The 26,408-nt window shown below is 49.1% G+C and overlaps 3 protein-coding genes and 1 pseudogene across 4 annotated transcripts in view; 1 reads left to right on the top strand and 3 right to left on the bottom strand.

Moving 5' to 3' along the window:
• Positions 1-631: 631 nt before the first annotated feature.
• On the bottom strand, positions 632-7,222 carry wiza (WIZ zinc finger a). Its single transcript, XM_084465873.1, has 8 exons — positions 7,133-7,222; positions 6,705-6,784; positions 6,028-6,483; positions 4,187-5,179; positions 3,516-3,733; positions 2,980-3,199; positions 2,278-2,434; positions 632-1,712 (listed from the first exon to the last, which is right to left on the bottom strand). The coding sequence occupies exons 2-8, from the start codon at positions 6,715-6,717 to the stop codon at positions 1,553-1,555; spliced, it is 2,217 nt and encodes a 738-aa protein (XP_084321999.1). The 5' UTR covers positions 6,718-6,784; positions 7,133-7,222; the 3' UTR covers positions 632-1,552.
• An 826-nt stretch (positions 7,223-8,048) lies between these two features.
• On the top strand, positions 8,049-13,301 carry prdx2 (peroxiredoxin 2). Its single transcript, XM_084465878.1, has 6 exons — positions 8,049-8,185; positions 9,564-9,684; positions 9,933-10,086; positions 11,237-11,359; positions 12,283-12,413; positions 12,971-13,301. The coding sequence occupies exons 2-6, from the start codon at positions 9,582-9,584 to the stop codon at positions 13,051-13,053; spliced, it is 594 nt and encodes a 197-aa protein (XP_084322004.1). The 5' UTR covers positions 8,049-8,185; positions 9,564-9,581; the 3' UTR covers positions 13,054-13,301.
• A 995-nt stretch (positions 13,302-14,296) lies between these two features.
• Positions 14,297-16,102, bottom strand: LOC311340959 (transcription factor JunB pseudogene; annotated as a pseudogene). Its single transcript has one exon. The product of its transcript is annotated as a transcription factor JunB pseudogene (transcript).
• Positions 16,103-20,476: 4,374 nt separating this feature from the next.
• The window catches only part of best2 (bestrophin 2), a gene marked incomplete at both ends in the record, with an annotated part of 19,055 nt that continues 13,123 nt past the window's right edge, over positions 20,477-26,408 (bottom strand). The window contains 2 exons of the mRNA XM_084465347.1: positions 20,477-20,518; positions 21,894-22,007. Coding sequence (XP_084321473.1) covers positions 20,477-20,518; positions 21,894-22,007 — 156 coding nt within the window. The remainder of the gene's footprint in view (positions 20,519-21,893; positions 22,008-26,408) is intronic.

Genomic DNA, 26,408 nt, shown 5'->3' with positions numbered 1-26,408 from the left:
TTCTGAGTTTAATCTTAGAATTCTGCGTTTAAAATCAGAATTCTGATATTAAAGTTAGCATAAAAAGAGTTCTGGCTTAAAGTCAAACTCAAAAGAAATTAACACGTGGCCCTAATCCTCTTCCGTAGGCTTCTGTGCATAATTCTATTTAAAAGATTACCTTTACCAAATGAATTGCAAACAGGGAGATGTGGATTTAAAGAACATAATTTGGGGATTGAGGTAAAGAAACAGATATGAAATCGCATGTTGCCATGTTTATTTAAAATATAAACAAAACTACAAAAGTTGATAAAAAGTCAAATAAACCTCCATCACATGTTCATGGTTGGTAAGAAAGGTATCATTCCTGTAGAACATGCCCCTATGTGCCTGGACAGAACAACCCATGTTGTTAAGGGACACACGTCAAAGCCTGCAACAGCATGAGTGTGTGTGGTTCACATCCATCAGGATGTAAACAGATATGGAATGACTTTATTCTTCATAAAGTCTCACAGCGTTGTGACGGACAAATGGCTCGACTTTATCCGTCACATTAGGTTAAAACCTCGTCTAAGACGCATACAAACGCAAGGCCAGTTTTCTAAGTGGTTCAGATGCGCCCTCTATAGGCATCGCAGGACATTGCCTTTTCTGCTTTTCTTTTTACAATAAATGGCACATTTCCCGAGATCTTTTCTTAACAGCAAACAATCTAAAAACACACTAAACATCGTACATCGACTTTTTTTTAACAGAATAGATCTAGGATTCTAGATTCATGAGTGCGGACATTGAGCAATCATTTCTCCTCAGCCTATGAATTCACAACTCCGAAAGAAAACATCCACTCCATGATAATCTTAAAACAGTGATACACAAAATCACGTTCGCTTTTATGCCCCAACCAAAACACCCATTCATTCATTAGAGAGTGTGTGTGTGTGTGTGTGTGTGTGTGTGTGTGTGTGTGTGTGTGTGTGTGTGTGTGTGTGTGTGTGTGTGTGTGTGTGTGTGTGTGCGTGGTAGAGGACAGAGACTAAAGACGACAACATATTGTAAAACAGTGTATCCTAAATGCGACTCTAAAAAAGGTAAATCATTGCATTCGATCGTCTGTTGTATTAAAAAGTTTCGCAAATCTCTTCTGCACGCCCGGTGTTCAGCTTTCTACAGCCTTCTGTGAACATTAAGACCTATGCTGCCAGAACCTAGCGGCAGTAACAGTGAAGGGTTAAAGGAACGCAAAAGACAAAGTCGTTCAGCACCAGAGCTCCAGAACCCTGTGCACCCTCCGCAGTGAACCGGCCCTCACACCAAACCAAGTCCCACCCAATCCCAGACCCTGGACATTATCTGTAGTAGCCATGCATGCATCTGGACCTTTGATAAGGGGTGGACAGTCTAACCCCCCCAATGGTCTCCATGGTCAGGGGGGCGGGACTAGAGGGGGTGGGACTGGAGGGGGCGGGACTAGAGGGGGCGGGGACTAGAGGGCTGCTGGGTCGACCATGCTTTGGGTGGCCATGGTTCCCGCGGTCAGGGGAGCGGGGACTAGAGGGGGCGGGGACTAGAGGGCTGCCGGGTCGACCATGCTCTGGGCGGCCATGGCGACGGCGGGGGAGGGCGAGGCCTTGCCTTTGTAGCCCAGCTTCAGGATGTGTTTCTGCAGGTGAGCGATCCAGTCCTCCTGGACCGAGAGAGGGCCCTGGAACACCTGCTCACAGAACCTAGAGACACACACACACACACACACAGAGACACACACACACACACACACACCAGATAAAGACACACACACACACACACACACACACACACACACACACACACACACACACACACACACACACACACACACACACACACACACACACACACACACACACACACACACACACACACACACACTTTAATTTCCCCTGTCTTTGATTGGGGCTACATTTCCTTATTTTTATGTATTTCTGTCTTCAAGTACTATTTTTAAGCAGTAAAATTACATTGCACGTTTTGAAAAAAAAAAAGGTGCTGCACATAAAAGAAAAGTTATTAATCATCATCATACTTTTCACCTGCAGTTAAACAATTAGGTCAACATTAGACAACATTGAATAAACATTTTGGAGTGAAATAGACAGAAAAAACTATCACTAGTCGGTAGGACGGTTGATCCCAGCTAAACTCCAAAACAGCTGGCCGTGGATAACGGATGCACGCGTCGTCCGTCCACGTCTGTGAACCGAACCCTGACCCATAAACGACCCACCGGGGACACGGGGGCTCCAGCCCACTCACCTGCACTTGAGGGAGTAGACTTTGCCCACCAGCTTGACCAGGGGGGTGAGGGGGGGGTTGGGCAGCAGAGCGGGGATGTTCCCGGGGCGGGGGGGCGGCGGGCTGCCCTCCACGTTCTCCTGCCCCGACGCCGCCGCCGGCTTCAGGTTACGGACTCCTGGAGACAACGGTCCAGGTGAGTTATTTAACGTTCTCTTGGAAACTGTGAAACGAGAAACCATAAGCGAAATACGAAAGCCACAACAATGATACTATATTTTATTGTTCTACAAGAGAACACATCAAATAAAATGACGACATTAGCTCAAGCGGTAGAGCGGGTTGACTGGTAACCTGAAGGTTGCTAGTTCGATCCCCAGCTCCTCCTATCTGAGTGTCGAGGTGTCCCTGAGCGAGACGCCCTCACCCTGACTGCTCCTGTACGAGCTGGCTGTCTCCCTGCGTGGTCGACTCCGCCGTCGGTGTGTGAATGTGTGCATGAAATGTTGTAAGTCGCTTAGGACAAAAGCGTCAGCAAAATCCCCTAAATGTAAATGATATTTGCCCGTAAACATTTTCATTTGATAACTGCCTTTTTTTGTCTTTTGTCTTATCGAGAGGCGGCATATTATGGTTAGTGCCCCCCGTCCCCCCGTCCCGTCCCTCGATACAACAAGAGAGAAAGTATCTCTCTTTAGTATCTCTGTGTCCGTCGTCTCTTACGGGCGGGGGACGGCGCCGTGACGTGGCTGAAGGCCAGCTGCTTCGGCCCCCCGTGGGCCCTCTCCATGGTGGACAGCTTGCGGGCGGCCTTGGGGGAGCCCCCGAGGGCCCCCAGCAGCTCCCGGCCCGCCCGGGGCCCCGGCAGCAGCCCCAGTGGCTCCGGGCTCCTGGGGGCCACAGGGACGGCCTCCGCGGGGGAGGCGGGAGACTGGGCCGGTCTCTGGGGGCGGGGGGGGGGAAACACACACGGGACTGGAATGATGAGTCTTATCAGACGATAGCAGCTGAATGACACAATGAATGAATCGACAATGAAATGACAAGCAGATGGCGCACACCAGCAGAAAAAGTTTGAAAGCAGCTCTACTTACAAATATTTATTATATAGGTTACAAATAAATAGGACAAATAAAAATAATTGATGAAGAAGTCATCACTCCCAAGCGTTCTCTCCCTCCCCCCTGAAGCTCTCTCTCTCTCTCTCTCTCTCTCTCTCTCTCTCTCTCTCTCTCTCTCTCTCTCTCTCTCTCTCTCACCTTCTTGATGTGGAGGTCTCCCATGAGGTAGCGCTGGGTGATCTCCGCCACCTTGGCGGGCTCCTTCTGGATCCACGCGTTGAGCATCTCGATGGGCGAGCCCTTGGACCCGTCGCTCTTCCACTCGGTGACCCCCAGCTGGCGGAGGTGGGCGCGGGCGTGGCTCGCCAGCGCCTTCCGGTGGTGGAACTCGAACCCACACAGCTCGCAGAACGAGGCTGGAGACGGCGGGAGGACAGAGGGACAGAGACAGGGCTGAACCACTGGTCTGCTCTTTGTCCTTTACTTTCACACACCACTTTATAGTTTATACTGCTTGTCCGGTTTGCTCCGTTTGTCTTTACTTTAGCATTGACTGCAGCATCTCTTTTTGTTTTCCTCAGTGCTACTCTGTGTTGGTATTGTATGGAATTAAATCCTGTGTTTTCCACTGCTGCTGTAATAAAGAAAGATTAATGAAGTTGTTATCTATCTATCTATCTATCTATCTATGGCAGTCAGTAAATTAATAATAAATACCTGCATATATCAAACAAAATATATTTAAACGTATAAGTATATTTTAATACAAGCTTTACAACATTTACAGTGTTTGCAATGTGATACAATCTGTGGCTGGTCAAATGGACCCATTCGTCCAGCGGTGCAGCGCCGAGGCGTGTCTGACTTACGGGTGTGTGAGTTCCCCTTCTTGCCCGACGATGGATCCAGGGCTTCCAGAGGCATGCCCTTCCCCATCAGCTGCCGGAGGAGGTCGATGGGCGACGACTTGCTCGACCAGGGGACGCCCAGCTGGCGGAGATGGGCGCGCACGTGGCAGGAGAGGCCCTTCCGGGAGTCAAAGAGCTGGCCGCAGTACTCGCAGAGGATCAGGGGGATGCGCTGGCCGTCGAACGTGGGCTCGACGAAGTCCACCGAGGCGGGCATCTCCGCGTCCGGGGGCGCTCCCTTGGGCTTCTTCGGCTGGGGGTCCACCGCCAGGCGGAAGCCCTTCTTGGCCTTCGGCGCTTTGTTGACGGGCGCAGGGAGGCCCGGGCTGGACAGGGCGGAGCTGTTGGGGGAGAAGGACTTGGGGGGCGGGGGTGGGTGTGACGGCGCCGGCGACGGGGCCGACGACTGCGACTGCGCCCCCCTGGCTTTGGCCGGGCCCTGGCCGGGGGTTTTGTTGGCGGTCAGGGGCCAGATGTCCGCCAGCATCCCGCTGCTGGCCAGCTCCTCGATGGCCTCCACCGCCGAGGTCTTGCCCAGCATGTCCGACACGCCGATCTGCCGCAGGTGGGAGCGCGCGTGGCTGCCCAGGCCTTTGCGGTTCTCAAACTCCTCCCCGCAGAGCACGCACACAAACTCCTTCAGCACCTTGGGCCGCTTGCTGGGCGGGGGCGGCGGGTGTGGAGACGCGAGGCCACTGGTGGAGGGAGGCTCCAGGGAGGGGGGGTGTTTCCTGCTGGGTTTGGGGGGTGAGGCCTGGGGGCTCCCGGGGCGCGGGTCCTCCGGCGTGAGGTTCTTGAGGTGGTACAGCAGGGCGATGGGGCTGATCTTGGAGCTGGCGTCCGACACCCCGAGCTGCCTCAGGTGGGCCCGCGCGTGGCTGGACAGGCCCTTGCGCGTCTCGTACCACGCGCCGCACACCTGGCACACGTGGACCTCGTCGCTGGAGTTGGACACTGCAGGGGTTCATGGAAGGTGTTTGGAAAAGGTCAGATTTGCCGGTTGTTGCACGGGATGTTGTGTTGCTGCATAAGATGTTGTGTTGTTGCGTTAGATGTTGTGTTGATGGATAAGATGTTGTGTTGATGTATAAGATGTTGTATTGATGTAGAAGATGTTGTGTTGATGTATAAGATGTTGTGTTGTTGCGTTAGATGTTGTGTTGATGGATAAGATGTTGTGTTGATATATAAGATGTTGTATTGATGTATAAGACGTTGTGTTGATGGATAAGATGTTGTGTTGATGTATAAGATGTCGTGTTGCTACACAAGATGTTGTGTTGTTGCATTAGATGTTGTGTTGTTGCTGTAGAATGTTGGTGTTTTTAGTGTCTCTCCGTGTTCACAATTCTTAGTGTGGGGACAGGCCCCTGCCGCTCCTGCTGATAAGAGGGGTTATTTACAACAATCCTCCATTTGTTTATGTCCCAACAAGGACGAACCAACCCGTCGTCTGGGACATGGCCAGGGCCATATACCTTATCGAGGGAGAGACTGCTTCTGTTCTTTTGTTATTCACGCTTTCTTTCCTATAATACTCGCCCCAAACCTTTAGTTCGGTGAGAAGAGGGATCGACAGCCAAGGAGCACGTCGGGAGACTACTCCTCACCACACCTACACTAAGACTATTCCACCTAAGTCTGTACCTGTGCTGTATTACATCCTCGAATAAACAAATCTATTCCACCCTCTGATCCAACCTGTCAAGTTGCCTTGATTTCCACTTCAAGACTCTATAACCTAGAACCCTATAACCTCCACGTACATCACTATAGCGACACAGTTCAGAGGTGAGCCCTACCTAAGGTCAGAGGGGCGTCCGTGTCCTGCGGCGCCCACAGCGGCTTCAGCGTCGTCTGTTTGGAGCTCGAGCTCTGGGCCTCGCTCTCTCTGGACTCGCTCGCTTTACGGGGAGAGAGCAGCGGGAGAGCGGCAGCGCCGCCGCCGCCGCCGGTCAAACCAGTCAGGGATCCCAGCAGAGGGTCTTTCGTGACCGGGACCTCCTCGTACGCGGTCTTTGGCTGGCCCTGGGCCTCGGCCGGGCCGGGCGACACCATGGGGCTCTTGGGGTCCAGGGTGAAGTCCAGCTGGGAGCCCTTGCTCTCCTTGAGCTCGTAGAGCAGCGCGATGGGCCCGTTGGTGCACTCCGACAGCGGCACGCCGAGGTGCCTCAGGTGGAGGCGGGCGTGGCTGGACAGCCCCTGTCTGGTGGCGAAGCCGCAGCCGCACACGCCGCACACCTTTTTTCTGGACGGAGCTGGACGAGAACAGACAACAGTCGATGGGGTTTACACACGGCACAGAGGCTGAAGTACGCCTGTGGAAAGGGTCACGCGTGAATCAGCTTTAGGCTGAACATGTTAATATTCACATTGTGTAGAATTGAGTCTATAGAAAAAAGAAAAGTCACATATTCTGTGTGTGTGTGTGTGTGTGTGTGTGTGTGTGTTAGAAAAGTCGCATTTCAACGGTACTCACGTCTTTTTTCCATGGCTGGTGACTTTTGAGGTTTATAAAACGTAAAAACGTAAAACCTCGACCTTTGTGGCTTCCAGACCCTGAAACAGAGAGGAGATGAACCAGGGTTTAAGGTAGAGTCTTGGTAGCTCCAATGACACAACGGCTAGCCTACACCTAGGAGTTAGGGTTATATCTGGGACACAACAACACGACAACACAGATGAACATCACGGTTATATATTATATATATGATATTGAAACTACGGTGAACTTTTAGCATCTTATGTGTGTGTGTGTGTGTGTGTGTGTGTGTGTGTGTGTGTGTGTGTGTGTGTAGGCAGATAGCTACTAGCTGCCAGGCTGGATCAGCGTGTTTATAAATTAATATTTTTATTTATTATTAGTTTAATAAGCACGATATGAGATCATATAGCCATTAACGTTACCTTTTATGTTTATTTCAACCTTGGAGACCTCAGATCGCAGATCTACCCGAGGCTTGATGACAACAAATCCTTACTCAAGGGAGGGCGGAAGTCCCTGCGCTCCTTCAGAAGAGTGCACTTTAAAATAAAAGCCTTCGTTTGAATATCATAACGAGTGTAACGCTGTGAGACAGTAGAGTGAGACAGTGTTGTGCAAGTTCACACTTCACATGAACTAGTTCAAAGTTCAGTTCATACAAAAGAAAATGAATAAAGTCACGTTCATAGTTCACCAATTCAGTTTTGAACTAGTTCATGTTCAGTTCATAGTTTTTTTAGAAACCGAAGAAAAACTGGTATTCTGTGCTTATCTTTTAAAATGAATCCTCTCCATTACCAGCTGCCCATCACCACAATCTCAAATTGTTGTGGATATTATTTGTACACCTGTTTCATTCATCTCAACTAAGGCAGTAACTCTATTTAATAAACATGCCACCTGGACCTAAGCATAAATTCAGAATGTCACAAAATCTGAACTAGTTCAAGTTCAAGTTCTAGAATACAAACCCGTAAAGTACACGAGCAAGCAAGGTCTTTTGCACTTTTACCAAGGACAACTTATCCACTCGATGCATGTTTGTTCATGCGTGTTTGTGTTGTTACTAAATTAGCAGCAGTCTACATTTCCTGTTTTGCACTTCCCCCTCCTAATTCATTATTCTGTCTGTTCTAGCGTGTTTCTGTCTGTCTGTCTGTCTGTCTGTCTGTCAAGAGTGTAATGCTTATCGATCCGTGTACAAACCTATGAAATACACCGTTTAAGAAACGTAACAATAACAACATATTTTTTACTTTTGAACCAAGGACAACTATCAACAAACCACTGTTTCTGCAGCACTGTCTTGCCACAGACCTTTTACTTAGAAAATCCCTGTACTCCGCCTCTGGTTTAACTTCCGGGTGGGTTGACGGGTCCCGCCTACTTCAGCCTCTCCCTCCTTCTGTCCACCGGTCTCCTGCTCAGTGGTCCGGTGCTCACGGCTGACTTTGGTTCTCTCTCCCCGACTCAACGTAAGTGTGTGTGTTGTTTCTGCTAGTCTAGGAGACGTCCGCCATGTTAAGGAGACGAGGAGACATGAGGAGGGCGCCTTATGGCTGCAGCGAGGCGCGCGGGTCAGCGTGGCGGGTTCGCATCCCGCGGGCCTCGAGCCGCTCTTTGTCTCTGCAGGATTCAATCCACTTTTCTTTATATAACCCCCCCCCCCCTCTCTCTCTCTCCCCCATTTTTCTCCCCTTTCTCTCCCTCTCTCCTTTCTCTCCTCTCTCTCCCCTCTCTCCTTTCTGTTCTTTCTTTCTCCCCTCTCTCCTCATTTTCTCCCTTTTTCTCTCTCTCTCTCTCTCTCTTCCTTCTTTCTCCCCCTCTCTTCCCTCTTTCCCTCTTTCTCCCCCCTCTCCCCTCTGCGTCTCAAGGAGGATTTAGTGCAGAGTCATGCTGAGTTTGCCCTAAACCACAAGGCTTCCTTTATACTTTTTTTTTTTTTTTAGTCTTCACTATTTTTAAAGTGTCTAATATTACTGAGTAACGTTATGAGACCCAATAACCACCTGATGCATCTAACACCTGAGTATGTGGACTGGTTTAGTGGGTGATGTGGATTGATGTTTAGTTGCAGGGACTGGTTTAGTGGCCTGTTGTGAACTGGTTTAGTGGTCTGTTCTTTACTGTTTTAGTGGCAGGTTCTGGACTGGTTTAGCTGCAGGGTCTGGTCTGGTTTAGTGGCCTGTTGTGGACTGGTTTAGCTGCAGGGTCTGCACTGGTTTAGTGGCCTGTTGTGGACTGGTTTAGCTGCAGGGTCTGCACTGGTTTAGCGGCCTGTTGTGGACTGGTTTAGCGGCAGGGTCTGCACTGGTTCAGTCACGCTGGTGTTTAAGTCGGTCACAAGGTTCTCATCATTCCTGGACGAATAATAATCTCTATTGTGTCGGGGAAACCCATGAGACTGCTGCAGCTGCTACTTCTGCTTTCACTGTCGGGTTAAATCAGTGTGCAAGCTTTTTAAAAGTTACTGACCCAGTGTGGGGATCAAGACCTTCAGCAAACACTTTAAAAACAGACATATAAACAGACAAACAAAAAACAGACATATTGTGATTTTTTTTTTTTCTTCTGGAAGTCCATCCTGCTGTTGCATGCTGGTGAGAGTAAATAGACTGCATTTATATAGCGCTGTTTTCAACCAGTAGCCACTCAAAGCGCTTTACAATATTGATCAACAGTCACCCATTCATACACACATTCACACACAGGGACACCTCGACACTCAGATAGGAGGAGCCGGGGATCGAACTAGCAACCTTCTGGTTACAAGCAGCTCTACCTCCTGAGCCACATGCCGCCCCTGAAGCCTGGCTGAGCCTCACTGATGGTTGCTGGTTGTGTTCCCTCCAGGTAACGACCACCATCACCATGTCTGCTGGAAGCGCTCAGATCGGGAAGCCCGCCCCGGCCTTCACCGCCACCGCCGTGGTGAACGGAGAGTTCACGGACGTCAGCCTGTCCAGCTACAAAGGTGAAGAGCATCCTGGACTTTGAAGTTTGAAACGCAATGCATGTGAATGATCCATCCAAGTCGAGTGATCCAATAAACCCATAAAATAAGTTTGCGCGCTTCAATTTTAAACCAAACTGACGAAGCGTGTGAACTCTTTTTTTTTTTTACGTTTACATTTAGGGCATTCATACACGTGCCGCTTTTTGTACAACACAATAAGTGTTTACAATAGGTGCTGACTCTCCTTGTCTCCTGTGTCGGTTCAGGGAAGTACGTGATCTTGTTCTTCTACCCTCTGGACTTCACCTTCGTCTGCCCCACGGAGATCGTGGCCTTCAGCGACCGCGCCGAGGAGTTCCGCAAGATCGGCTGTGAGGTGCTGGGAGCCTCCACTGACTCCCAGTTCAGCCACCTGGCCTGGTGAGCACGGTGCACTGGTTTATAGTTTTATAGTTTTATTTCTTTGTGCAAGATTAAAAATGGCCAAAAATGCACGGGTGGGACAAAAGAAACCCTAGAGGGCTTATAAAGGATGCCCACCTAACATTAAAATACAATAAGGTAAAGAAATAAAGTGAACGAATAAAATAAGACAAAAAAACTACAAAATCACAAATGCAAAATACAAGCGCATTTAAGTTCATATGGTCAAAAAGCAGAATAAAGAAAAGAGTGACAAGCAAAAGACAATATAACAGAAAAAAACACATCTTTAACTCAGCCCCCCTGCAGGAAAAGGCTAATTCTACTTCTGTAATGTTTTGATAAATGGAAAGCTCACGCTGACTTGTATAATGAAATTATTATTAATAATTACTATCCATATTATATATGGATAGTATATCTACTAATGTCCATGTTAGTAGATGTTTGTTATGTTTTACTGTGCTTTCCAAGTGAGCCAACTGTTGCCCCAGAGGTTGTGATAAGCCCCTCTCCCTCAGCTTATCATATATCTCTGTGTAACACTGATAAGCCTAAAGGCTCAGTTTTGCCGCCAGCGGTCGTGAGGGTTCATCCAACTTTACTTAAGGAGAAAAGTCCATCCATAGAAAAACAAGTGGGGCTGTGCAAAGACTGGATACCGGCCAAGGGCTGGGCTGTGTTAATAACTGATAAAAACATTCATATTTCAGTTTTATTCATATCTTGTCTGTTCTAGTTGCTTGGCAAACAAATTATGTACACTACCGTTCAAAAGTTTGTAGTCACTTAGAAATGCCCTTTTTTTTTTTTTAAGAAAAGCAGGGTTTTTTTCCATGAAGATAACATTAAATGAATCAGAAATACAGTTTAGACATTGTTAATGTGGTAAATGACTATTCTAGCTGGAAATGGCTGATTTGTAATGTAACATCTACATAGGTGTAGAGAGGCCCATTCCCAGCCACCTCCACTCCTGTGTTCTGACGGTACATTGTTTAGCTCATCGTTTTAGCACGGCTGAAAACTCATGAAATTCATGAAATTGTCTGGGTGGCCCCAAACTTTTGAACGGTGGTGTAAGTGTCCTGTTCTTTGTGCCTGCCCCTGTTATCCTGACTAACCTGTCCGTATGTCCGTCCTGTAGGATCAACACTCCCAGGAAGCAGGGCGGTCTGGGGCCCATGAACATCCCCCTGCTGGCCGACCTCACCCACTCCATCTCCCGGGACTACGGCGTCCTGATCGAAGACCAGGGCATCGCCTACAGGCAAGGCTGGACCTCTGCTGGCTCTTATGTGGTCATCAGTAGTACATTCACATTTAGGGCATATTAGCAGACGCTTTTATCCAAAGCGACTCTTTCAGAAGAAAGAGAAACAACATTTCGCTGTCGGTACAGTAAGGATGTTAAACTAGGTTAACCCATTCCCCGTATACAACAAATATAACTAGGATAAGACGCTACACATCTAGGTATTATAACTAAGTTACGACATACAATAAGTCAGGATTGGGTGACCTTGCTTCACAGGATGTGACAAAACTATAATGCAAAGACTCGGACGGCCATGCAATCGGTTGGATAATAAAAATCAAAAGAAGTTAGCTAATGCAACCCAACCTCACCATCCAGCCCTCACTCTTCTCAGGCCAGCCTGAAACAACTGCTCCTTGTTCTGGACACGTTTTAAATGTCTCCCAGAATGGACTGGCTTGTCTTGGTCCGGTCCGGTCTGTGGGCCAGTTAGCCAGTTAGTTGGCACGATGGCCATTATAAGAGGGGTGTGGTTAATGAAATTAGTAATTACTCCGGCCCTGTTTTCCTTTACTGATCTCTGAACATTATAATGGAAGGCAACGCGAACAATGGATTCACTGAACCGGTTTGTGTTGTGTAATGAAGGCGAGTTAAGTGTGGATTATGCGCTGCAATTGTGTCTGTGTGTGGACACATTTCTAGCTGTGTGTGTGTGTGTATATTTGTGTTTGTACGATACATATGCAGCATGATCTTCTGCACGTCCTTACAGTTAATTAACCAACTAGATTCAAATGAATCTGGTTAGTTTTGCTCTTGGACGTTTTTGCTCTGAACTGGTCGGTGCAACGTGTCTGGACTTCAAACGGAGGCCGTTAACTGACCGTTATCTGTCTGTTATCTGTCCTGTCTTTACCTCGTTCCTCGCACAGGGGTCTGTTTGTGATCGACGATAAGGGCATCCTGAGGCAGATCACCATCAACGACTTGCCCGTGGGCCGCTCGGTGGACGAGACCCTCCGTCTGGTCCAGGCCTTCCAGCACACCGACAAGTTCGGAGAAGGTGGGTCCACTACAGATGTTCCGATATCGGCCGACACAGAGTATATACCGATACAGCGTCCAGCATTGTTAACTACCAATAGCACTGCTTCTTACTGAAGAACTTATCTAAGTTGTTCTCTTGCGATGACGGCATGTATATAGTCAGTTCACTTACCGTCGACAATCTTTATTTTTCAGAACTAGATCATTTACATTTATAATCTATAATTATAATAATACATTTGTTTTCTTTTAAGTGCATCCATGTTTTTCCGACTTGGCAGCTCGAACGCATGTAGGTCGTAGATGACGCGTTTCTCATTCCGACTTCACACCTCCGACCGTTAGCGAACATAACACCACAACACCGTAGTGTTTGTGACGTTCTCTGAGTAGTAAATGAGTCATGTGTGCTATCGGATCAGAGCATAGACTATTATAGTCGATTCCAGACGCTGCATCCAATTCCAATACTGGTATCGGAAACAACTCTAGGGTAAACGCAGACTGACCCTGTGCGTTAATGTCCCTGCTGAAGACCTGTGTGTCGTTAACGTAACCTTCTCTCCTCTACAGTGTGCCCGGCTGGCTGGAAGCCCGGTAATGATACCATCGTCCCCGACATCAAGAAGAGCAAAGAGTTCTTCTCCAAGCAGTGATGTTCCTCATCCGAGTTCAGATGTAACCATAGCACTTAAGTGTAGATTCCTGTCTTAGCAGTTCCTTCTGTCGTTTAAAACCACAGAACTTGTATTATTACTGACCGTGTTAAACCTATCTCTTCCGGATAGTTAACTGTGGCGTTTTTTCCAAGTCTCGAGCACTGAAACTGGTAACACTTAACGTATTCTGGATGGTATTATTTGTATTGTCTGCTCATTAATAAAGAATCTATCCTGTCTTGGTAGTTCATTTTGTCCCTTCCGTTATTTTAAATTGTACCTTTTGCCGTCACTAGGTGGCACCATCGGACCATGGTTGGCGCTTGTTATTTTAGTTGGTTGCGTTTTTAGTTTTGTCTGACGGACGTTTAACAACTTCGACCGTAATGACTAATTTATGGTTCCCATATCATACCTGTTATGACGCGACCAAAGATTTACATACAACTAGCTTTAGGTTAAGCAATTGTGGGGGAAAAGGCTTAGATTGCATCTAAAGGGAACACGCCGTGACTTCTTTATAAGAAGGCCTCGCAATGATCACGGGATGTTTTGGGGAAGTAAAAATACCAGTGTGGGGAAAGTCCCCTGTTGGAAATAAACCATTTACTGGCCTTTCTGGGGAAACCAGGGCAGTGAGTGTCAGGGTCTGACCGGCTCTGTAGGAGGTAGGAGTTCCCGGAAACCTGCTGGTGTATGACGTCAGCCGGCAGGTTTGACCATACATGGGCCTGTCCTGACGTCAAGAGGAACCGTCCCACGCCGAACCGCCTCACAGTAGGACGAGACGCCCATCGGTCGACTGGTGTACTGCAGCGACCGGGTAGGGTTTTACAATGCCAATAGTATTTACTTTTAACGGCAATTCATAGTTCAATATTTATTTTGCCATTAATTGCCGTTAAAGTACAGCATAATATTGGCTTTATAGTGGTTTAATAAGTCTAATATTGGTTTATTTTGCTTTTATTAAAGCTAATATGAGGTAGGCTACGTTTGACGGCAATTCTTAGCAAAATAAACCAATATTAAACTTTTAAACCAATATAAAGCCAAAATTATACTTCACGGCAATCAATAACAAAATAAACCAATGTTATTAAACTATTATTGAACCAATATAAAGCCAATATTATGATGTAGGCCTAGGCCTACTTAACGGCAATTCATAGCACAATAAATGTTCATTAGGGTATCGGACGGCCACCCTCAGAAAAACGCCCAAACACATTTCTTCAATTCATCTTATTTACTTAAATATATATACTGTACAAAAAAACACAACCAATCAGGCTCGGCCCGAGAAACCAATAAGTTAAGAAGTACCACATGAACGCGTCACGGTCAAATGTAAACAGGCAAAGCCAAAGACAAGAACATCATCAAAACTTGTTCCAAATGCCCCAAAGTGTTTCAGTCTTTTTAAGTGCGTCTCTCCCGTGGTCCCTGAAGGCAACACGACCCTCATCACGTATATAGCCTCCATATAAAGTCCATAGTCCTCCACGTCTCCAAGACGCACCAGAACTTCTCTCTTGTGTTTCCCAGTGTCGCTCCACGACCAACCACCCCCTCCTTTATGGTCCAGCAGCTCCAGAAAAAAGTGCGTTTCTTCCTCCTTCAGTCTTCAATAAGACTTGACTTTGGGCGCGATCATGAGCTGACAGCCGCTACTGACGTGCGTCATGACTTTCTGCTTGAGCTGCGCCACCTGCTCCCGCAGCACGGACGCGGTGGTGGACAGACCCATGTTGTCGTTCTTCAGCACCTTCACCTTGTCCTCCAGCCGCGCGATGCGTTCCAGCTTCCGCCGCCGGCACTTGGTGGCCGCCAAGCGGTTCCTGAGCTTCTTGCGCTCCGCCTTGATGCGCTCCTGGTTCTCCATGTCGATGGGGGACATAGGCCCCGGGGAGCCGGAGTCGCTGCTCTCCAGGTCGGGCACCGTCTGCGGCTCCTCCTTCATCAGCCCCCCGCCGTAGCGCTGCGCGTGGAGGAGCCCCGCGCCGGGCAGGGAGTGCTGGAAGTGGTGGGAGGACCCGTGCGCCACGGCCTGGGGGGCCAGCTGGTGGTGGTGGGGGTACTGGTGGTGGTGGGGCAGGTAGCTGATGGTGGTGGAGGGGTAGCTGGGCCCCGAGGAGGACATGTTGGCGGCGTTGGGCGTGCAGTTGCTCAGGTTGGTGTATTCGAGGTGGTGGTGGTGGTGGTCGGCCTGGAGCGAGGAGCCGAACACCGAGGCGGCGGAGGAGACCCCCCCGCTGTGAGTGCCGAGGGTCCCGCCGCCGATGGAGACGTTTGGGGGGGGCGCCATCTGGTTCATCTTGTGCAGGTCGTCCAGCGCCTTGACGAAGCCGTCCGCGAAGCCCTCCTGCTCCTCGGTGATGCTGCGGCCGTAGGTGAAGCCGCCGGGGGTGGCGGTGGAGGTGATGGTGGGGGTGGTCCCGTTGCTGTTGTGGAGGACGAGGCGCTCCAGGTCGGGGTTCGAGGCGCAGAGCTTCAGAGGACCGACGTCCGCGTGCACGCTCGGGTAGAAGTCACCATCCGCCGCCGCGGCGGCGCGCAGCAGGTGGTGGGGCTTGAGGAGGTGCGAGGAGGAGGAGGAGGAGGAGCGGTGGTAGGGGTCGCAGAGGTCCAGGGTCATGGTCTGCTGCCGGGGCAGCTTGGCGTCCGTTGGCGGGGCAGCAGCGCCTCCTGGACGGCCGAAAGCAGAGAGAAACGAGTCGTCATAAAAGGGTTGTTCCATTAGTGCGGACATATTTTTTTTTTTTCAAGAAGAACAGACAAAGTCAAACTAGGGATAAACTCTTCGGTGTCCTCCCTCAGTTGTGGCCAGTCCCGACGCACTACTATGTGAAGATCAATGCTATCAAACTACTGCTAAAACCTCCAATATAGCAGATAACAGTACTGTACCAAGTCGTTGCTTTTGGTCTTTAGTCTCTCTTGGTGAATCGGAAGTGAAGTCCGGCGTGACTAAACCTCTCGTTTTGGTCCCGAGTCGCGTCTCTTTTAGTGCGTGTTTGTGTCTGCGTGCGTCACCGGTCTCCACACGGGCGGGCGTTAATCAAATGGATCCGCGCTGCGCTCGGCGTATTAATACGCAAGAGGTGTGTAAGCCCCGCCCCCGGATGACGCGCTAGCGTGACGTGACCGAATGACGTCGTATCCAGGAAATCTATTGGTAGCATCCACGAAAATTACAGTAGTAGTGTTATATGATGTTTATATAACATATATATATATATATTATACATTAAGTTAAAAATACATTTAAGTTCAAATCTGTGCGTGTCTCACGTTTACAACCGCGTTGATAACCAAGTGCCTAACCGCTGCTTCGTCATGAGATCAGAATTGATATCGGCTGGCCCTTATTTGGGCATTGTATCCCTACTGTTCCTCCTGTGAGAGCGGGAAGCCAATCCCTGTTGGCGCGCTTCCAGGAGGATGCGGGGAGGTGGGCGTGGCCGCATAGCCCCGCCCACTCCCTTCGCCCCGCGGCAGGGCAGCAGCCCATTGAGGTCGCTGCGGCCACGTGATTAAAATACACAGCAAACACACTACATAAAAAATAAAAAATAAAAAATAAACGGAACCAGAGTGACACACGGGTGGTTTATAGAGGTTTAATACCCTTTGTTTGGTTTGAAGCCAGACTTCAAACACTCTCTTTCAGTGGGAATAACCCATTTATTCAGCGTGACAACCGCTAACACAAACAAGACGTTGGTCGAGACTCATGTAGGGCATTGCTTAAATCATTTTTAACTCATAACTCATAACTCATGTAGGGGGAAGTATTTTATCTTCATACATTTTTATTTGAACCATTAAAAAAAAAAAAAGTGTAGTGTAGGCTATCGCTAATGCAAACGATGACCTTTTGTGTCAGAAATATGTTTTTGTGGCCAGGCATGCAGGCTTCCATGAAGGGTTGTGTTGTGTGTCGAGTTCTAATCACACGGCTAATTAACGATTACGTAGAGTCTACGTAATCGTGAATCAACACACAGTGAGAGCCAGGCGTGTGCTGTAGCGGACCCAGGCCTTTGTCCCAGCGTGTCACTGGTGTCACTTAAGAGCAGGCCTTGCTTTGTTTAGACCCGGTTCACCCTTTTATTTACGTCTCCGGTCTTCAAACACGGCAACAAACACCACAACAAAGCAAAGTCGGGCCCATCCACCTACCTTAATAAAGTGTGTGTGTGTGTGTGTGTGTGTGTGTGTGTGTGTGTGTGTGTGTGTGTGTGTGTGTGTGTGTGTGTGTGTGTGTGTGTGTGTGTGCCTCCTCACGTTAGTTAGTGTGTGCGGGCCTGTGTAAACACGCACGCTCCAACACATCGGAGGCTTCACATGAATAATCAATAACCCCACAGTAATTCACCACGAGCTCCGTCGCTGCCGCTCACTCCTCACACACACACACACACACACACGCGCGCGCGCGCCGGGAGGACGTCCGCGGCTCATAGCGCCGATTCCGTCATCCTTCGTTGATGCGAGCCGACAGTTCCCGGGTATTAATCTACACACGGGCGACGGAAGGCACGGCTGAACACGGAGGCTGGGCCGTGGACGCGGCGGAGCTCCGGGGAGGTTCGGCCGCGATGCCCTGGGGGGGGGGGGGGGGGGTGCAATCAGCCTCAGAACGGGAGGAGGCCGCCCCGGGCACCGCTAAATAAAGAGTCTGCAACCTGTTGGGTGACGGTTAGCCCACGGCTGGGAAAGCCGGGGGGAGAGGTGACAGAGGAGAGGGAAGAGAGAGGAGAAAGGGGAGAGGAGAGGGAGAGAGGGGTAAGGGGGAGAGAGGAGAGAGGTAGAGAGAGGAGAGGGGAGAGAGAGGAGAAAGGGGAGAGGAGAGGGAGAGAGGGGTAAGGGGGAGAGAGGTAGAGAGGGGAGAGAGAGGAGAAAGGGGTGAGGAGAGAGGATAGAGGTAATGGGAGAGGAGAGGGAGGAGAGAGGGGAGAGGTGAGTTGTTAACAGGGTTAGGGGATATGTTTTGAACACACAGGCCAGGAGGTGACGTTCACTTGAAGTAACATTGTGAGGATGTAACATTGTGAGGAAAGACTGATGAACATCCCTACTGTACTGAGCGATATATCGTTGTTTCTCTTTCTTCTGACGAATGGACTTATTGAGTAAGTCGCTCTGGATAAAAGCGTCTGCTAAACGGCCTAAATGTAAAATGCGAATGTAAATATAATACACTTTTCTATTCTAGAGTGTTTGGTGCTTGAAAACAGTGTACACAGCCCTAACCCCTGCATTGAGAATGCTAATATACTGTAGATCTACTATTGAATCGGATCAATTCTTTCCTTAGACAATGCAGTTATCCTCACATCCCTGTTCCACTTTGGAGTCACTTATTAAAGCTTCATAAACACACAAACAGTTGAAAAGCCGGAAGGGTAATGATGCATGTTTGTCCTTAACCACTACCTCCCCCCTCTCTCCCTTACCCTCTCTCCCCCCCCCCCCCCCCCCGCCCCTCACCCCAACCCCAGTCCCTGCACACCCTCCATAAACCTCCAGCCCATTTCCTCGTGTTTCACTAAACAGCGGCCAGCGTGGTTAAATGAAGCGGCATTAACGTGCTTCCTCCATGTTTGGCAAGGTCCCCTCGGAGTCGGTGACCTGGAAGTGGCCTCTAGGGTCGGTGAGTCAGGTAGGGCCGAGTGCATCAGGGGAGGGGCGGGCTGTCCCCGGGAGGGCCTACCCCCCCCCCCCCCCCCCGCCCCCTCAACCCCTCCTCTCTCCCCCCCCAACACACCCTCTCTGCCCCCTAACATCCCCTCTCTATTCACCCGGCAAATGAAGTCTGAGGAGTAGTAACTAGTAACTAGCCTCCCTCCTTACCCCCCCCCCCCCACCCCCCACCCCTCTTATGCACTTTGGGCGCACTCATACTAGGCAAAGTTGCCCTGTACTGTACTCAAGTACGATTTCCTTCCCCCCCCACTGTGCCACTGGCCCGTGCTCACACTAGAGTAATCTCAACTGGGCCTGAGTACGGTTGCCTCTTACACATATAGGTTGTGTATCCGTGCGTGTGCGCCTGTCGGCTCTTTAGCGTCTGTACCGTGGCCTGAGCACACCTCTCCGAAGTGTACTGAGGCCACGGAATTTTACTGTACTTGAGTGCGGATGGCGTGCTCACACTAGCCGAACGAGCTAGACTTTAGGGGTCAAACGTACTCAGGCACGGTACAGATGGCCTAGTGTGAGTGCGGCTTGCGCCCTTATTGTATGTTGTACGTCCTTGCATGTTACTTAGCATCGTGTAGCATCTTATCCTAGCTATCTCTGTTGTGTACGGGGAATGGGTTAACCTATTTATTGTTAGTGCTTGGCACTAGTTGGTTCTATGAACATCCTTACTGTACCGACAGAGATATATTGTTGTTTTGCTTTCTTCTGACTAATGTACCTATTGTAATTCGCTTTGGATAAAAGCGACTTTCAAAAAAGTTGCTTTTTATTGCAAAAAAACCCCTAAATGTAAATGTAGTAACTCAGGTCTGAGAGGACTAATAACTCAGGACTAGTAACAGAGGACTGCGAGAGAACAGAGTTGACTTGAATTAGCGGCACGGAGAAATCCCCAATCCCAGTCACCAATCTCATTTATGGGCCTTTTATCTCGTCTTAATCTCCACCACCACCCAAAAAGGACAAAACCATCCGTCCCCAGTCCCCAGCACACGCCATCTTGTTTTATCGTCCCAGATACCGCCGAGAGAGAGAGAGAGAGAGAGAGAGAGAGAGAGAGAGGTCCAATGGGCTCGTGCGTGTAATCGCTTTAATGAAGCTGTGCTTAATCACCGTGTCCTGCGCTGTGGCTTGCGGGCGGGCCGGGCAGCCAGCCTCGTGGCGATGGGGGACCTTTAGCGCCACGGCAGTGGAGGAAAGAGACGGAAAGAGCCGGGGCCAAGCCAGGGTGGCAGGGGGGGCGGGGGCGGGGCGGGGGGGGGGGGGGGGCCCTGGGCTGACGCAGATCATGTGGAGCTGTCACTCCACGAGGGGAGAGAGGAGAGGGGAGACGGGAGAGAGGAGGAGAGAGACGGGAGAGAGGAGAGGAGAGAGGAGAGGAGAGGGGAGAGAGGAGAGGAGAGAGAGGAGAGAGGGGAGGGGATAGAGGAGCGGGGAAGAGAGGAGAGGAGAGAGGAGAGGGGGGAGAGGAGAGGGGGAGACGGGAGAGGGGAGAGGGGAGGAGAGAGAGGAGAAGGGGGAGAGAAGAGACGGGAGAGAGGAGAGGGAGGAGAGGAGCAAGGCGATGGAAGAGGAGAGAGAGGGAAGAGGATGGGGGGGGGGAGCGGAGAGGAGAGAGAGGAGAGGGGAGAGGAGAGAGAGGGGAGAGAGGGAGAGGAGAGGGGGGAGGAGAGGAGAGGAGTCCACGTCTCCCCGCTCTGGAGCGAGCTCACTGTGGTGCGGCGGCAGCGGGCTCCTTCACGCGCGTCGACTGAGAGTGGCGAGTGGGATTTAATGAGGTGGTGTAGGATTTAATTAGGTTGAATTAGATCTCAGCCGTTGCTTATTTGGTTCACTAATTGGATTGCTGTGTTTGTTTGTTCAACAGAAAAGCGAGGCTCTTTCACTACAGAGCGATCAAGTCAAGATACAAAAGGCGATCTCTGGGATTCGTGCTTTTGTGTTTAATTTAATTTGTCCCTAAACGTATCCCCCCTATCCCCCCCCCTCCCCTGCGGTCCTTGTTTTGGTACGGCCCAAATACAAGTCCACAAGCATGAGGTGATGTCGGGGTGGGGGCCGCACAGTGTGAGCTGCACTCATGGGAGGTTTTTGTGTTTAATTTAATTTTGGTCCAGCCCACAAACCGTGCAGAACCGTGACCTTGAGGTGAAAGGTCAGCAGGTGATGTCGGGGGTAGCGTGAGCTGCACTCACGGAAGGAGTCTTCCGGGACGAGGGAGGAGGGATGGAAAGAGGGAGGTGATACGCCCCGCCCTGGAATCCTCCTCCTGCCTTCCTCTTTCTGAGAGAATAGCAGAAGTGATGGTCGAGGTAGGAGGTCTGGGCGTGGAGCATTTCTAAGAGCAGCGCATTCTCGTTTCCCTAATCCGGGCGCGAGGCCGTGTGTGGCAACAATGAGGCCTGCTCTGCTCTGACCTATTCCCGGCCTTGTCCGTTTGGCAATTCAAAATAAGAGAGAAAACGAGGTTGTAAAAACACTTCACAGGCCGTGGGCGATATAGCTGAGGTCACTTTGTGGAGTGAATGCATGCGCTGTGTATAGTAAGTGAGTCATGTGTTTGTGTACTCCCCCACCTCCCCCCCCCCCCCCAATGTGTAGAGAGAAGCTGTGGTAGAGAGGCGGGGGTTAGTGATTCACCTCCCATTTCCCAGCAGGTCATTTGAATGAACAGTGAGGCTGTGGATATAGATTCAACGTAATGTCATCAAGGTCTGCAATCCACTGAGGAGCAGATAGCATTACAGAGAGTTGCGTATGCATTTCAACTGCGATGATAAAGTAAAAAAAGAAAAAGAAAAACGTCAACATGTTATTTCCTGTCGAGAGATACCGTGCGAGGAACGACACGTCGTCCGATTTACAGTCGCGTGTTTTGCCGCCTCACACGCTCCCTGGCCCACGCACATTAGTGTCATGTTAGCTGAGCTAATTACCCGCTAATCCAGGGGAGGCTGTTTATCTGTGTTCATGAGAAGTCTCTATCTCAGCGAGAGGCACCAGAGCGAGAGAGAGAGAGAGAGAGAGCGAGCGAGAGGGGGAAACATTCTGTCTGGCAGTGTGGGCAGTGCGACCGGCGGGGATGAAACTGTGTAGGCAGAGGTTCCTTCTGATGTGTTTCTCACGTTGCTGATAATCGCCCCGATGCGGCACTTCTTGTCCTGATTGCTTCCTGGAAGTGGAGGAGAGTGTGAGATAAGTCGAGAGGAGTCCACGTCAGCCGGCAGCCCGGCCGCAGTCTGCGTGTGAAGCGGTGGGAAGAGAACGCAGAGGCACAGAGTCTGATCCATGACATTTACATTCAGGGCATTTATCAGACGTTCACATCCAGAGGGACTTACAATAAGTGCATTTGTCAGAAGAAAGAGAAACAACAATATATCGCTGTGGGTACAGTAAGGACGTTCATAGAACCAAGTGCCAAGCACTAACAATCACTAGGTTAACCCATTCCCCGTATACAGCAGAGATAGCTAGGATAAGATATTACACAATGCGATTGTACTATATATATGTGGGTACATCGAGTGCCAGGACTTACTGCATGCAATAAGTGCGTACATTAAGTACCAGGACGAACAACATACAATAAGTGAGGGGGGTAAGCGGGGTTGTGGGGTGTGGGGGGGGGGGGGGGGGGAGGCTATGCAGAGTCCTGAACAAGTGAGTCTTGAGTCTCTTGTCGAAGCTGGTGAGCGACTCTGCGGTCCTGGCGTCGGCAGGGCGCTCGTTCCAGCACTGCGTGCCCAGACAGATGACCCTATGAGAATGTGTAATAGACTGTGTTCAGAGCACCTGTATTCTCAGGGTTACAAAGTGTTTTACTGGGCGAGTACAAGCAGATTACGTTGTCAAGGCCAAATAATCTTCAGTTGGGAGGTTCAAGACGTGAATAGAAGACACAAATAAAAAAACTGGAATCAACAGTAAATGATCATGAATAAACGTGTGTTTATGCTGTACATTTAGTTGGTTTTACATTTAATTGAGCATACATTTGATTTTGCTTATTCAATTGGCCAGATTCAGCATTCAAAAGGCCATGAATGCACTCCACTCCGTGACATATGATAAGATCACCACTATAGCCATAAAACTACAAGAAGCCTATTACTATAATACATATTGTATAAACTGTAATACATATTGCATAAACTGTAATGCATATTGCATAAACTGTAACACATATTTTCCAAACTGTAATACATATTGTACCAACCTTAAAACATATTGTATAAACTGTAATACATATTGCATGAACTGTAATGCATATTGCATAAACTGTAACACATATTTTCCAAACTGTAATACATATTGTACCAACCTTAAAACATATTGTATAAACTAATACATATTGTACTCTGCAGATGATATGATGGTATGCAGGTCAACAAGAGGTTGTGTCCACCTTAGCTACAATATCGTGACTTAATCAAACCGCCTTCATCTTCAAACTCATACTGTGAGTGAAATTAATGCATGTCTCACAGTTTATGCAGAACTGCTATAATCTGATCACACATGTGTCACAATATTCCTCTGAAGTGAATCACTTCTAGAAGGTGCTTTCTGGATGACCTTACCGGACGTGAGACAGATAAGGTTTATTTGAAGAGGCTATTGGTTCCAGATAATCGACGTGCATCTGTACTAAGAACGAATCCGGTGACTTTGATCATTGCTAGCTCAGGTCTTTATATAACTATACACTGTTGTGCAGAACTCATCGCTATTGTCTACATAACTGCACAGAATACTGTACTCAACCTGCTCTTTGGTATGTATCATTTACATTTACATTCAGGGAATGTCATAAGAAGTGAAACAATATATCGCTGTCGGTACATTAAAGATGTTCATAGAAATTTCAAGTGCCAAGGCTAACCCATTCCCCGTATACAACAATGATAGCTAGCTACTGCAGATGCTACACAAATAAGTACTATGAATAAATACAACGTACATTAAGTGTGTGCATTAAGTGCCAGGACGAACATACAATGGTGGGCGGGGAGGACTGGATGGCTATGCAGAGTCCAGGTGAACTCTGAACAGGTGAATTTTGGGTCTTTTGCGGAAGCTGGTGAGTGACTCTGCCATCTGACATCGGCAGGGAGCTATTTAATGCTTTAATGCTTCTTTTTCACTTCTGGTGGGATGTCAACTGCTTTTCATTGGCTCTGTACCTGTGCTCTGCTAAATGACAATAAGGTTGAATCTCATCTCATCATCTCATCCCTTTTGTATAATTTGCATAACACAATCGCATTCTGGACTTTTTGTTGCACATTGTGTTTATTCCCCTCATATTCCCATGAGAGAGAAAGGGAGGGGGGGAGGGAGCGAGAGATAAAGAGAAATAGCAAGAGAGAGGTGGGGGGCTGGAGGTATCTCTATAATCACAAAGTGGGGATTTTTTCTCACTCTCTCGCCCCTATACTTTCAAAGTCACCCTTACTTATCGCTTTGTCTCTCCTATCTCACCCGTCTCCCTCTCTGGACTCTTTCTCTCGCTTCCTCTCCCTCTTCCTGTTTTTGTCTCTCTCTCTCTTCCTGTCTCTCTGTCGCTCTCTCTGTCTCTCCTTCTTGCTCATCCCCCACTCACTCTCTCTCTCTCTCTGTCTCTCTCACTATCTGTCTCTCTCCATTTCTCTGTCTGTCTCTCGCTCTCACTATCTCTCTCTTTCTCTCCCATCCCCCACTCACTCTCTCTCTCCATCACTCTCTCTCTCTGTCGCTCTCTGTCTCTCGGTCTCGGTCTCTCGCTCTCTCTCTCGCTCTCTCTCTCTCTGTCTCTCAGTCTCTATCTCTCAGTCTCTCGGTCTCTATCTCCCGGTCTCTCGGTCTCTCGGTCTCTCTCTCTCTCTCTCTCTCCGTCCCTCTCTCTCTCTCTCTGTCTCCATCTCTCTCTGTCTCTCTCTCTCTCTCTCTCTCTCTCTCTCTCTCTCTCTCTCTCTCTCTCTCTCTCTCTCTCTCTCTGTTTCGCTCGAATCGGAGCTCATGAATGAAGCACTTTCATATTCTGCGGTTCCGGGGTATGGCACAGAATGAGTGTGCGCACGGTATTTGCTGTATTAATATTCAAATGGCTCAACCGTCTGTGGGCCAGGCGAGTGAGACAGGTGTGGCCTCATTGCCGCCCGGGCCAGACTGGAAGAGGCGCAGCAACACTTTCGTCAATAGTTGCAAAGTGAAACCTCTTAGTAATACGAATAAACAACAATTGTGAGCTTTTAGTCAGACGACCGCAGAGGAGCGGTTGAGTTGCACTTTTCTCTTTCTCCTCCTGTCCGACGTGTTCTGGTAGTACGGGAGTTGGGTGATCAGAACTGCAATACTGGTTCGTTTTCAGGCAACGCTATGCATGGGTGTGGATGTCTGTTTTCTTTTCTTCTTCTTCTTGCCAGGACACAGTTGTGTGTGTGTGTGTGTGTGTGTGAGTGTGTGTGTGTGTGTGTGTGTGTTATCATGTGAATGTTAATTCATCACTTATAGCATAGAGTTCCTTTTTATCATGAGTGTAACAAGACAGCGGGGCTAGCTCGGGGGAAGCCCCATAAACTCGCGATGAGGACACACACACACTGTCGTGTGGTTGTTCATCCATTACACACGCGTGTGCTGGATGTACACATCAGTATCCATGCATCAGCCTTGCATCGATCTCCAGCCCCTGACGTGGTTCCAATCGTTAACTTTTTGGAGCGATTCATTCAAATTTTTCTATTTTTAATATTCTGTAATAATAAATAAAACATCGTATCGTATCAATAAACATGTTTATAAATGACATTTGGTGGTCAGCAGTAGCAGCAGTGGTCTGATCTCCGGTGTGTGCCAGACACCAGTCGGTTCTCACAGACTATCGGGGGGTCCCTACCTGTGACTCTGTGGTCCTGACTCTCATTCACAACATTCTTGAACACAAGTAACTGACCTCGTCCTGTGGCAGGAAGTTCTCTACTTCCTGTATGAGCTTCTGATCTTCCTGTCTGTCTCTGTGGTAGTGTAGTAGTAGTAGTAGTAGTGTGTGTGTGTGTGTTTGTGTGTGTGTGTGTGTGTGGGGGGGGGTGGGGGGTGGGTGGGTGTGTGTCTGTGTGTGCCTGTGTGCATGTAAGGCATATCCGAAATAGATGAATACATTTTTGTTCACTTTGTCATCCATCCATCTATCTATCCCCATTAATCCATCCATCCATTCACCTATGCCCTCATCTCGTCCATCCGTCTGTGTGTCCATCTCCCCATCCGTCCATCTATCTCCATACATCCTTCTTCATCTCATCCATTCATCTCCCTATCCATCCATCTGACTCCATACGTCCACCCACCTCTCATCCATTCATCTCCCTATCCATCCATCCATCTATCTACCCATTCATACATCCATACAATATCCATACAATACATACAATAGGGAGATCCCTATTCATCCATCTGCCTATGTATCCATTCATCTCCCTATCCATCATCCATCAACTTATCCATCCAGTGGCGTAACACCATGGTGATGGCCCGGTGCAATCGGATGGGATTGTTGACGGGGGGGGGGGTGATGCCAATTGGGGGGGTGCTGTAGCGTAGTTGCGATCGGGCAGGATTGTTGATGGGGGGGGGGGGAGTTGCGATCGGAAAACCAA

This window comes from Micromesistius poutassou, assembly GCF_964030765.1.
Source record: "Micromesistius poutassou genome assembly, chromosome: 3".
Classification (NCBI taxonomy): domain Eukaryota; kingdom Metazoa; phylum Chordata; class Actinopteri; order Gadiformes; family Gadidae; genus Micromesistius; species Micromesistius poutassou.
Note: the sequence above shows the minus strand (reverse complement) of the source record. Positions and strands in the feature narration are given on the sequence as shown.